Below are 12479 nucleotides of genomic sequence, written 5' to 3' on the forward strand. Positions count from 1 at the left end.
TTTTGGCGGCAGCCCGCCAAATCATTGATATCAACATGTATCCGGAACATGTAACCGGAAGAAATGTATGGATGTGGTGTCGTCGGCTCCAAACCAAAACTTTGGTCGATTCCGCACATGATCCACAGTACGACATTTGGCAGAGATTTCGCTATGGATGTGGATGTGGAATTGCTTCAGAACCTCTCTATTGTTCCATCCGAGGCCAAGGTCGACATGACTTTCAGCCCATTTCACTCGTGCAACTTTGTGGGCCTAGGTGAGTCGAGACGAAGGCTTGCGCTTCTTGTACTTGAATCGTTTGGACTTCTTGAGAATTCGACGAACAGAACGAGCAGAAACTTTAAGGTTTAGATCAAATTGAATCCTGCTTGAACTCGATTTTCCTTGGCTGGCTTGACGCAGAACTCGGCGAACATCTCTTTCGTTAAGCTTTGGAGGCCTTCCAGAGCGTCTTTTTGTTCCATACGTATCGGGAGACTTGAGAAAGGCACATACAGAGTTTTTGGACAAAAGCTCACGAGCGATTCGTCGAATCGACCATTTTGCGGCACGAAAAGCCAGTTCCTCTGGAGTGAGGAGCGCACCTTTTGGCATCTAATAACGCATTGTTATGGATTCGTATGAGTATTTCAAACTTACATGTTGATTGCCGGGCGACTAAACCCCTTAGTCTTTGTGCTACGTGGGGATTTGTGAAGTGTACCTTTCACTTTTGACCACGTTTGAGTCCAGTCATATCAATTTTTTTCGATTTTCTCGGCTTCTATACATCGTCTGTGATATTTAAAACTATTTACTTGGTCTGCTTTTCAATTGGCTCAGTCCGAGCCTCACTGCGCAGCAATTGGACAAAGAGATGAAAATCGGTTGTAAAATCGCAAGTGTCCCTTCCACTTTTGGCCAGCACTGTAATAAATTGTCCGAAAAGGATCGATAAGTATGCCTTGGGTTCGAATTCCGGACCGCACAATAGTTTTCCCCTCTTCACAGTCAGACACGAATGTAGAAGGCGAAGATAGGCAGCTATGGGAGGGCTTTACATGAGATGCTACTTTGCTGCCATACGCAAATGCCTCCTCGTCGTGACTCGCGCGTTTCCGATAGCGCGATGGCGGCGATTCTAGCAACTGCAAGACGACTACTGTTGGTCCATCTCAATTCCCTAGACACGTTCAACGCTGAAGTGGCAGACCTCATCGACGAAGCTTATGTATCCATGGAAGCAGGGATCGACCTCCCACTAGACTTCGTGCAGCATCGAGTCGATATGCACACGAGACACCTTCAGCTCGTAGAGAGGCTCGAATGGGCAATGATGGGACATCTCGGAGCCGACGAGACGTTTCAAGCGGAGGTTGCAAGCATCCTACCCGCTTTGAAGCTACGCTTGGACGGTATTTCGTTCATTCTGCAGGTTCTAGCCCAGCACCAGCCATCTTAAGCGACGGTCGATCATCCGCTACAGTGCTGGTGAATGTTAACGCCATCTCACCGTTTGAACAAATAATTATCCGGAGTATTCCGCATAAGTGTTCAATCATTCGACAAACTTTTCGACAATAAAAATATATGCAAACTTCAGAAGAGGGAGAAAAAATATAAAATCGAAGCCAGTTGGGTCGACCGAGGCGCAGTTATTGACCTCTTCGACGATTTCGCCATGTCCAAGCCGATGGGAAGCATCTCAAGCGACTCGCTCAACAAGCCCGCGAACGGCGGCAAGACGACTGTCATTGATCGCATCCGCAACGTAGACAAGATTGAAACGCCGAAGCTGCTCCGGTACATGCGCGTGGGCAATATGCTGTGTTGCATCTTGCAAGTGTTCGCGGGCATTTCCGGCTTGGCGTCTATCGTCACGCTCAACATCACGGCAGTGTTCGTGTCCCTGTACGTGATTTTGTTCGGTGTGCTCTTTCTCCTCTTTGAATGCCGCTTGTCGAGCTTGGAACCCAAAATTCGTGAAAACTTTGGGTTCCTGTACTCTTACCATGGCCGCGCCCGGTTCATTTTCTTCATCGGGTTCATGGACTTTGGGACTGGCGGCGGATTGGGGTACTTGGCTGGGATCGTTATGTGCGCCAATGCGTTCCTGAACTTCTGGATCATGTACAAGCACCCTGAATTCGCGTCGGGCAACCTCTCGTCGTCGTCTGATCCGACCGTCGGGTATGCTCCCGCGACCCAAGAAGCAACCACGTTCCTCCAGAACAACCCCAACATTGCCAAGCAAGCTACCAGCTATGCGTTCGCACAAGCGTCCAACGCCGCTGCCAACAACAGCAGCACCAGCTACGGTAGCCGCGTCTAAACGTGTGCTACCACGTGCTCAAGGAAGAGAAATCCTCAGTTGTTGTCCCATGCTGTTCATGTCATTTGCATTATCCTTAGTCTGGGAAGCTTATAGTAGATACGTCTCAAAAGACGAGTCTGCGCTCGCAACTGAGGACACGTTGTGGCCGTGTGTGGCGCAGTAGCCCTTTCGCTGGCTTCCCTTCTTGCATCCAGGGTACTTGCACAGCTTGCCACCTCCGTGGGTTCGGCAATACCTATATAATCCGCTCGTGGGCCTTCGTCCATAACAGCGCAAACACATACCCAGCGCCTTGACTCGATTTGGAGCATCCAGGTTGCCGGCACCGGATTCCTCCGCCGTGGTTTTTGCACTTGCCATTCGATTGGGCACCACGGGAACACCCTTCGACACCACAACGCCGGCCGCCACCATGTCGGATGCACAGGCCATGGCCCTGGCTGCTCTTGATGCATCCTACTTCTCCATCAAGACCATGAAACAGACCTTTGGTCACACCCACCTGCCACCGAACAACGTCGACCTCCGCCATGCGATTTGCACAATCCTCGGGAGCGAACTCGCTTCGGGCAATCTATGCGTTTCTAAACTCGGGTTTTTCAACAACTTGGTCAACTACGTACCGGGGATCGAGCAATGAATTGGCTTCTTTGAGTCGTCGCTCCCACTTGGGGTGGGGAATAGCACACTTGGTGGAAGGTCGACTTGGTCCAAGTAGAGTAGATCGTCACACGCAACCGACGAGACGGACGAGCATGGCGGATATGTCGACGCTGGCAGGTCTGATGTGGAAGGCACAAGGATTGCGCAAAGCAGACTCAGTTCTTCGCCAGTGAAGTCGTCGGAGGATGGATACGTCGCGGCTGTGTCGTCAGGAACGTGCAGGAAGGACATGCCAGAGGTTGGACACACCGCGGCGGCAAGGTGAGTTGGGAAATGATCGATCGAGCGACGACTGGAAAGTGCCGATGGCAACTCGCGTGTGCGAGACTGTGCGGTCTATATTGACAGGCCAGCAGAACCACACGACCACACATGTTCATGTTGATCGAAGGTTTACAGCTGCCTACTGTGATGTCGGGAGCTTGCGCTCGATCACTCCTTCGCCGTCGCATGCTACAATCCCAAGTGAGTACAATTTCCACCCCATCTCTCTCACACGAACCTGTGCACGTCCTTTCCAACACCATGAAGTTGTACGGCACTTTTTCGATGCGCTGACCATGGCATTGCTTGCAAATGTCCAACGGCCTCGACGGCAACGACATCGACGACGTGTTGTGAAAGACGGAAGCTGTCGCCTGCGAGATATCTAGACCATCCAGGTTCTCCTTCGCGTACTTTTGCTGGAGGTCGCGGTACAGGCTCGGGTCCATCGTTGCGGATTTGGCCTGTCGCTTCTCAGCGTAACAGTGCGCCGTTTCATCCGGATACGTCGGGACAGCGGCCGTTGCGGGAACTTGGAGCTAGTATGCGTGATTTGTTGTATCCGGAGGATGAAACCGCCCGTGGCCACCAGTCGGGTCACTCACAGCTTGAGTTGCCCCAGCATGCATGCGGATGACTTCGTCGCGCTGTGTCACGACATCATGGACGACATGGACACGACATGCGCCCTGATCGCGCAGGAGCTGTCGTCCGTGGCCGATCCGTCAGACTACCTCGCAGCCATCCTCGAAGTCGTTACGTCCGAGGCCATGCAGGGTACGACTGCTGGCCTGATGAAAGATTGTGGTGGCGATTCAGCTGTCATTGGCGTAGGTGAAGTTCTGGATCGTCTTGTCACCGATTACATGCCACATTTCGTCCAAGTACTACTCGCCCGACCGTTTGAAGGCGATTGTGCTGTCCCTGTGAACGAGTTCCTTCAGGTACCTCACTATGACCAGCGTACACGTTCATCAACGTGTTATCACTTCTAGTTTGCATTGGAATGTGCTGTTCAGCGTCTTCGAGAAGGCGACCCATCCATGATCCCCACCATTCATCGCATCTTTGACCACCACCGCCTATTCTATAAGGGTCGGCTTCCTGCTTCGCCCGCGGCCGACGCTACGCAAGACTACGCAGCGTCCACGTCAACGCAAGTGCACCCCGACGTCCTTCAGAATATCAATTTCTTCGGCGACCAAGGGGGATTCCACGTCCTCCTGTGTAACATTGACGTTCACATGGCATTGGATGACCTCGCCAACACGCCCATCTCTGAAAACAACAACAATGACGACGACAACCGCCAAGGAAATCGAATGGCCGACTCGTTTTCATTCGATGCTCTTGTCTGCGCACTCAAAGCCATCGCCGTCGCCGTAGATTTGTTCACCGACGCGTTTGCCATTCGCTTCCTGGATGACTTGACGACAGCTCTCTGCCACTACATCCGCCGGACGGCTAATTCTCGAGAGTACCTCCACGAGTTGGACGAAGTGGTGGTGCAGCTGGCCGCACGGGTCGACAAGTCCCATGAACCTCCGCGTCGGTCGAGCCTTGTCCTCGTCAACGAAGTTCGTCTGGAGGTGCGTGCCCCTCGCTCTCGACTCCATCTCAAAACGCCATCTCGACCACAGATGGCGCTGCAAGGGCTCCGTGGCCGAACGCTTGAGCGCCGTATCAATGGTCTATCGGATTTGAACAATTCCCTCAAGCAGTTGGCAAATGCCCCAGCGACTGCTGCGTGGAGCCCGCAGCATGTCGTCGGCTGGCTCGAAACAAACATGGTACCGAGTTGGGTGGTGCCTTATGCGTTTGGGCTGACAATGGACGGCCATTTAGGTGCTGGACGATCTATTGGGCGAAGCCATACACCCCGAGCTGGTGAAGCGAGGAGCGACAGTCTATGACTTTTTTGCCCGCCACAGACTTCTCCTGCCATCCCACATGTCGAGTCTGTGGGCGATATGCATCGACTCGCGCCGCCACGCTGCCATTTTGGCCGCCGTCCATGAGCTCTTTCTGGACGTGATGGTGCATGTATCGGACCAGGAGCATTTGATTGATTACGTGTTTAATCTGGTTGGAGCCTTGACCCAGCTCGAGACCCATGCATTGGCGACACTTAATGTGTTGGCCTCGTCGGGCCATTTGAGTAGAGTCGTGCCGTGGCTGTGGTCGGCGCTGAAGGCCAACAAGTGCATGGACGACCACAACATGGAAGCGGCGTTGGCGCTGCTCGACGAACTCGTCGTGCAAGATCAGGCGTTGCTCAGCACGTTGCTGGTGAATTGTGTCCAGTTGCTGATGCGACGGACGGACGAGGACGGGGCGGTCGCGCTTCGCTTTTTATCGCAATTAAGTCGATTGATGTCGGAAGGCCACGCGATCGAGCTGCTGCCGGAACACCGACACCACATGAATGTCGCGTTTCTGGTCAGGTTGGTGGACGAGTTGGCTGCGTACAAGCAGACGCCATGGACCGGCGCCCACCACGTGGATCAAATCAAGCGGCGCTTGCTGGCGCTACACAGCAGCTGGATCCTCGTCTCGTCAAATGAAGCTGGTGATGGGGTGACGCTGACGTCCACGAGTTTGGACGCGCTGTGGGACCATTGTGTGCTGACGCACGCAGCGTCCCCCGACGAGTCGTCGCTCTTCTTCCAATGGGTTCGGCTGTGTGACAACCTCGTGCCACAGAGCCACGGGCGCATGCTACTGTCGCTGCCGCTGCAAATGCATCTATTGTCAAAGTTTCAACTGCTCCATGGGCCATTGGTGACCCAAGATGCAGTGGAGTGCTTTCACGTGTTGTTTGGCAAAGTCAACGTGGCCAGCGGATGCCTCGACACCGACTGTCGTGTCCTTTGTACGTCCATGCAGTCGTTGGAGGGCCTCCCGCAGCTCTGGCACCTGGCCGTTCATGCGTCCGACACTACTGTAGCGGAAGAGACGATTTCAAAACTGGTCGGGTACCACTTGGACGTTGTTGCGTCGTCCCAGCAAGCAGCAAAGCAAACGTTTGTCGACACAGCTATTGGATTTTTCCTCGCTGCCAAAGCGCAAGGCGCGGCGACCGAAGGAGGTACCCTGCAAGTGAACCGTTGCCTCGACTTGCTGCGATTCTTCTTGGAGTCGTGCGGAGACAAGGCCGGAAGCGATGAGGCCGACCTGAGGGTGCTGCCGTCTCCGATGAAAGTTGCCTCGTGCTCTGGGTCGTCGTTGCCTCAACCACAGCTGTCTCCGGCAAAGTTGAAACGAGCCAACTTGCAGTGGACGCCTCCAGTATCCCCGACGCAAGGCCCCGATCTGCACGACACGGACGTCTCAGCTGTCTTAATGGAGTACGAGCCCACAGCAGTACAAGCTGCCAGCAGCGCCAACGATCGTACGGCGTCCCTTCAGCGGATGGAGATACACCGACCGGCGCGAGTGCACCCGCTGACTTCGGAACAAATGGCCATGGCGATGAAGGATGGCGGAGGCGCTCCGGCCCCTCAGACCATGGTACGGTGACGTCGCTGCATCATTGTGCCTTGACGTGAATTGACATGATGACAATAGGCATTTGGCACGGTGCCAGCGACGGTGGTGAACCACACGCGATTCTTTGACGCGCTGTTCTCGATCCTGGACTGGCCGGGCGACACCTCGGAGCGGGCTTGGGAGCTCCTCTGTCGACTGCCTTCGAACCGTGCGCTGTTGCACCACATGGTCGTCCTGCGGGACTCGCGCACGTCGGCAGTGTCATGGGAGTCCCTTCTGGACACGTCCAACATCCCTCGGTTTCTGTACGGCCTGCGCCTTGTCGAAGCCCTCTTGAAGCCGCTGACGACGGATGCAACGACTCTCCACCACATACCCCACCGGCAGTGGCGAGAGCGGTTTGTCCGACTGGGCGGGGGGCAGCACTTGTACAAGACATACCTCCAGTGGACGTCGGCGGCATCGTCGCCGGACGCCATCAAACCAGCGACGGGCTATGCGCAAACGTTGCATGCGACGTGCTTAGCACTCTTGTGCAATACGTTGCGGTACTTTGTCACGCTGGAGGAACGTGCATTATCCACGTCCGAATCGCCCTACGATGTGGCACTGGCCCACTCAACACTGCCGGCGTTCGTTCAACAAATCTCCCTGGACGGGATAGCAGCGCATGCCATCACCATGGCGCGAGCGGCACACCATTCAGCGTCTCTCGTATCAACTGCGGTGGTGTTGGCGGCGACCCAACTACTTTTCGCCACGGTCAGTGCGGATGCAATGGCTAAGTGGGCGGATGACGCGGTCGCCGAGCTAGTCCTCGACGTGACCAGCCGACACGTCTCGATTCGCGGGGATTTGTGTGCGCAGTTGGTGGCGTTTGTCGCTCCACACGCGGAATTGCACGCAAAAGTGACGCGCATCACATGTGAGCTGATTGTTGGAGCGACCACCCTGCCCAACGAATTGCCCGAGTTGCTTGCCGCGTTGCTGACGCACGACGTCTCCAAACCCCTGAAGCTTTGGATGCAGCAGAGCAACTTTTGTCAACGCTATATCGCGTTCGTCACGTCGCGCCCAAACACGGATTCGTGGGCCACGGCTGACCGTACGTTGGTGGCGCACCTCGGCGTGATAAAGCTGCTGGTCGAAGCGAAGGTCTGTGTTGAGGCACATACCGTCGAGGCTCTTTTGGATGCGTTTTTGTTTGGCGACGACACGGATTGCTCCGACGTGCTTTGCAAATCTGCCGTCGCGAGGGCATTGTCGGCCGAGATCGTCCAACTCTTGTCCGCATCGACGTCTGTGTGGCAGTCAAGCATCGCGCCTCGACTGAATCGGTTCCACGACCGAGTCCGTGATGTCCTGGATGCGCTCGGGCGACCATGGAACTTGAATCCGAGGGAGGAGGCCCGCGACAGCGCAACAGATGCCGGTTTGTACAACCCTGGGTGCATTTGCTACATGAACGCACTTCTCCAGCAACTCTTTCACCTGCCATCGTTTCGCGACCACATCTTGGCCACTCCCATCGACCCCGCGACGTCCCACGCGGCCGAGGAAGTGGCCGAGTTGCAAGCGGTGTTTGTGTCGCTGGCTCACACCAGTCGCAGGTGGCACGACCCGACAGCGTTCTGTGTGTCCCATCGGGACTTAGACGGTCAACCGACGGACCTGCGGGTGCAAATGGATGCGGACGAGTTCTTGGGGATGCTCTTGGACCGTGTCGAGTCGGTCGTGAAGAAAGCTAGCCCCACCGCGACGATCGGGGCCTTGGGGTTTGGTGGTCAACTCGTCAACCAAATCATCACGGAACACGGCCACGTGAGCGAGCGCGAGGAGCCATTCGTGGTCCTGAGCCTCGACGTCCAGCACAAGCATAGCGTCGAGGCGTCCCTTGCGAGCTACGTCGACGGAGAGACTCTTGAAGGCGACAACGCGTACTATTGCGAACAAGTCCAGCAAAAAGTGCGCGCCACCAAGCGCGTGTGCCTTAAGACGCTGCCAGACACGCTTGTCGTGCACCTAAAGCGGTTCGAGTTCGACTACGACACGATGGAAAAGGTGAAACTGAATGACTACGTCGAGTTCCCGACGCAGCTCAACATGGCGCCGTACACGGCGGAGAGTCTGCAGCGAGGCCACAGCGCTGACGAGGCTTGGTACACCCTCAAGGGCGTCGTCGTTCACAGTGGCACGTCTGACATGGGTCACTACTACTCGTTCATCCAAGACCGAGACAACTCGAACGAGTGGTGGGAATTCAACGATCAGGTCGTTCGGCCGTTCAGTGTCGAGCAGCTTCGCGACGAGTGCTTTGGGGGAGACGAAGTCGTTGAGAAATGGGACCCGGCCACTCGAAGTTATGCGTCGGTAGTACAGTCCAAGAAGCGCAGCGCATACATGCTCGTGTACGACCGAATCAGCGCGGATGAACGGCCCCAAACGACGCTTCCAATGTCGGCGAATGCGATGGCTCTCCAGTGCAGCGTGGATGCCGAGAACAGGCACTTTACACGACTGTTGCATGCTATGGATGGTGGTCACCTCCGCTTCTTGCTGTCGCTGTGGCCAGGCACCCCCATCGACCACCAACCGGCCCTCTTGCGCGCTATCATGGATTTGGCATCGCTCCTGCCAGCCGTCTCGGGCCGTTCGTCACCTGACCAAGTTGGACTCGATAAACGAATCGACGGCGCTGCGGCGTCGATAGCTACATGGTTTCTGCAACAGGCCACCGAGGACATCATGCCGCACGAGTCCGCGCCGGTTGTCATCGGCGACTACTCGCATCGCCGAACGTGGCTCTTCGACATGACGTTTTTGTGCCAAGAGCCATCGACTCGAAGCACGTTTTGGAACGTGGCGCTCGCAAATGTCCGCCATGGCGTCGCGACCGGCGACGCCGACATCGTCGTGACGTTCTTGGAACATGTTATCTCAATGTTCTTTCAGCGCGACACAATGGAGATCACAGCATCGTGCATGTCGACCGTCCTGTCCAACGCGCCACTCGGAGCAGCATTGCAACCCGTCGCGGCTTTTCTTGAAGCCGCCATTGCTCTCGACGCACCGGGGGCGGCGGACATCGCTCGGTTTCTCGTTGAGCGGTGTCATATCCTGCATCATTTTGCCGCGTCCTTTACAGTCGACGACTGTCCCGAAGAGTACATGCAACCGATGGCACGAGTGGCCACCTTTCCTGCCGAACAACGGCTGCTCACTCGGCTCGTCCAGGTCGCGCCAGCGCCGCTCGTGCCGTCCACTGACGTCGAATCGTTCCTCGCCCGACTCGCATGCATCGTATCGTGCGGGTTCGAAAAGCTTGTGGCGCATGTAGTTGCCCATGTCGTGGCCGACGATGCCGACGTGTCGTTGATCGTGATTCGAGCGCTGCTCGAAGTCCTCGATCAAGTCAAAGCGACCCATTTGGAGGCCATGTTCAGCATCTTCACGGCCGTTGTCGACGTGTCCGATGCCCATACATCACTTCGAGTTGCCGCGCTGCTGTCCCCGGAGTCCGGGCTGCTGGAAGTGGCCGAATACTTCAAACACCACCGTACGTTGCACCAGTACACGTACTACGTCCTCGAGTTCTGCTTGACGAGCGAGTCGCCTGCCGTCATCGCGTACCTAAACAATGTAAAGGATCAAGTGGCGTGGGTGCGACCGTGGATCTGGAGCTTCCTCCGCAGCGACGTCCCCGTCGGCGACCTGTCGGTGGGACGACGCGAAGAGGACGACTCGGATGCGCACACTGTGTTGGAGCTCACGGAGCAGCTCTTTGGCGAGGTGGACGATCAAGATCACGAAGATGAGGATGCTAACCAAGAGAACGACGACGACAACCAGGCACAACCCCTGCCGGGGGCGCTCTCGGTGGGCAAGCTGATCGACTCGAGTGAAGACGTGCAGCATCGCATCAACCCGGCTGAAGTCGAGTCATAGGTGCTCGAACTTGACCTAATATTTGTTTCAATTGCATGTGGTACTGCTACAATTCCAACGCAGTGGCCAAATCGCCCGAGGTCGATGGCCGGCCTACGGGGTATCTCTTCTTGGATGCTGTCCTTTTCCGTGAGGACGGGACCTTGACAGGCTTTTGACGACGGACATCCTTGCTTCCACTCGCGTCGACGGACAAGGACAGCAGCCGCGTGCGGGGCGAGCTTGCCGGCTCCAACGAGATCTGTACGTCGTCGACTTGATTCAGCCATGGACCCATTGGCGACGACGGCGCGCTGTCCTCGGCCGTCTCGGGCTCTTCGAACTCAACGTGAAATCCGCCAAATGCTAACTGGCTGCGAATCGACTCCAAGTCATTGCATGACCTGTCGAGAACGAACCGAGTGAGGGGATGCGCTTAGCGGTGTTTCAGTAGAAAGTACTTGGAGTGGTCGAGCGCGGCGCCGTCCGTGGCGTTGTTGGATAAAAGCTACGTGGAAACATCATGCTTCAGGACACCCCAACCGTGTTCGAGCAGTAATACTTCGTCGACAGATTTGGATTGTGTGAGATGGGTCGTTGCCGTCGGAAGCGGCGGGCTTTGGTTTGACGACGCTTCGGTTCTTTCATCCGAGTCTACAGATCGTGTGCGTTGGGACACCTCGGACGACGACGATGACGCACCTGGAGGACGCGTTGCTTTCGAACTGTCCAGTTGCTTGGCGATGGTCGGGAGTTTGTCAGCACGCGTAGAGCCGTCCGACGACAACGGCCGTACCGCGACGGTGGGTGCGTCAAGCACGTTCATGTTGTGTCGACTCGTCGAGCTATGTACACGTTCCCGCGGGGACAGGTACACGCGGCGCTTGACGACGCCGTGCGGCAGCGTTGTCGGCGGGGTGCTGCTCGGCTTGGTCAGGTGCAGCGACTGCCGCAGCGCATCGACCATTTTCTACCCCGACGAGTTCCATCGGTCGCACAACAAGCTACACGAAGGAAGGACGTACTTCCATGTCGTCGTCGGTGCGAGGGGACGACAGAACCACCGCGGCTCCCTTGGCTTGCTTTCTGTCGTGGGGAGGCTTCTTGACATGGTGCTGAAGAGGGCGGCCTCTCTTTGGTGCCAGCGACGACGACGTACCGCAACAGAAGAGCAGGTCGCCGCCAGGCACCGTCGACGGCATGGCTAGAATGCGCACCCTATTTATAGTCCAACTCGTCTCGTTTGCTGAGAACGACGAAACGTAACGGGAGCGTGCCACGTCATGGATGACATCGCACCATCACTCGAGTGGCTCAATCGTCGGGAACATTCTCTCGTGGGAGCGGACAGCGCACTGAATCGGCGTCTCCCGGAGATCCAAGTAGAATGCGCGACGCGTCCATTCTAAAACTCGACGCGCCATGGCGAATCACGCTACCCCCCCAACTCCGACGGCCCAACGCGAGAGCCGACGGCGCTCGACCCCGTTCAAGAGCGTCGTACGCAAGAAGTGTGCCCACTGCAGCCGCGTCTTCATTGCCCCTGACACATGCACGGATGTGTTCTGCACCAGCGACTGCTGCGCGACAGCAGCCTATTTGAAAGCGATCCAACTCGCAACTGCGAAGGCCGTCTGCCACGACAACCACAACGACCTCACCAATCCATGGACTCCTCCAGCACACTCCCCCGTTGAAGAAAAGAAGTCGAGCCCAATGGAGATTCCTGTCAAGAAGAATTCGCGCGCGATGTCGACTCCGTCGCCGTCAATGTGATCACTTAACTTATACTACATGTGTCCGTTTACCGTTTGTCGTCGAA

General features: G+C 56.3%; 5 protein-coding genes across 5 annotated transcripts; 3 read left to right on the top strand and 2 right to left on the bottom strand.

Moving 5' to 3' along the window:
• The first annotated feature begins 1620 nt into the window (after nucleotides 1-1620).
• On the top strand, nucleotides 1621-2527 carry H310_06724 (hypothetical protein). The gene has a single exon (XM_008871885.1). It carries the CDS (start codon nucleotides 1664-1666, stop codon nucleotides 2312-2314), a length of 651 nt encoding a protein of 216 aa, XP_008870107.1. The 5' UTR covers nucleotides 1621-1663; the 3' UTR covers nucleotides 2315-2527.
• Nucleotides 2528-3339: 812 nt separating this feature from the next.
• Nucleotides 3340-3709, bottom strand: H310_06725 (hypothetical protein). The gene is made up of 2 exons (XM_008871886.1): nucleotides 3483-3709; nucleotides 3340-3433 (listed from the first exon to the last, which is right to left on the bottom strand). Exons 1-2 carry the CDS (start codon nucleotides 3691-3693, stop codon nucleotides 3384-3386), a joined length of 261 nt encoding a protein of 86 aa, XP_008870108.1. The 5' UTR covers nucleotides 3694-3709; the 3' UTR covers nucleotides 3340-3383.
• A 158-nt stretch (nucleotides 3710-3867) lies between these two features.
• Nucleotides 3868-10678, top strand: H310_06726 (hypothetical protein; the record flags this gene model as incomplete). The annotated part of the gene is made up of 6 exons (XM_008871887.1): nucleotides 3868-4021; nucleotides 4079-4188; nucleotides 4240-4833; nucleotides 4885-5034; nucleotides 5090-6754; nucleotides 6812-10678. 6 exons carry the CDS (start codon nucleotides 3868-3870, stop codon nucleotides 10676-10678), a joined length of 6540 nt encoding a protein of 2179 aa, XP_008870109.1.
• A 46-nt stretch (nucleotides 10679-10724) lies between these two features.
• Nucleotides 10725-11859, bottom strand: H310_06727 (hypothetical protein; the record flags this gene model as incomplete). The annotated part of the gene is made up of 5 exons (XM_008871888.1): nucleotides 10725-11061; nucleotides 11119-11165; nucleotides 11220-11311; nucleotides 11360-11627; nucleotides 11683-11859. 5 exons carry the CDS (start codon nucleotides 11857-11859, stop codon nucleotides 10725-10727), a joined length of 921 nt encoding a protein of 306 aa, XP_008870110.1.
• Nucleotides 11860-11979: 120 nt separating this feature from the next.
• H310_06728 (hypothetical protein) lies at nucleotides 11980-12479 on the top strand. The gene has a single exon (XM_008871889.1). The coding sequence runs from the start codon at nucleotides 12080-12082 to the stop codon at nucleotides 12431-12433; it is 354 nt and encodes a 117-aa protein (XP_008870111.1). The 5' UTR covers nucleotides 11980-12079; the 3' UTR covers nucleotides 12434-12479.

Source organism: Aphanomyces invadans (assembly GCF_000520115.1).
Source record: "Aphanomyces invadans strain NJM9701 unplaced genomic scaffold supercont1.12, whole genome shotgun sequence".
Lineage (NCBI taxonomy): Eukaryota > Oomycota > Saprolegniomycetes > Saprolegniales > Verrucalvaceae > Aphanomyces > Aphanomyces invadans.

Bases quoted from the DNA above. Each gene is read 5' to 3' on its own strand.
- H310_06725 (XM_008871886.1), bottom strand. From the start codon at position 3,693: ATGGACCCGAGCCTGTACCGCGACCTCCAGCAAAAGTACGCGAAGGAG. The intron at 3,434-3,482 runs GTTCGTGTGAGA...TTGGGATTGTAG, and splicing joins GTTGGAAAGGACGTGCACAG to CATGCGACGGCGAAGGAGTG.
- H310_06724 (XM_008871885.1), top strand. From the start codon at position 1,664: ATGTCCAAGCCGATGGGAAGCATCTCAAGCGACTCGCTCAACAAGCCC.
- H310_06728 (XM_008871889.1), top strand. From the start codon at position 12,080: ATGGCGAATCACGCTACCCCCCCAACTCCGACGGCCCAACGCGAGAGC.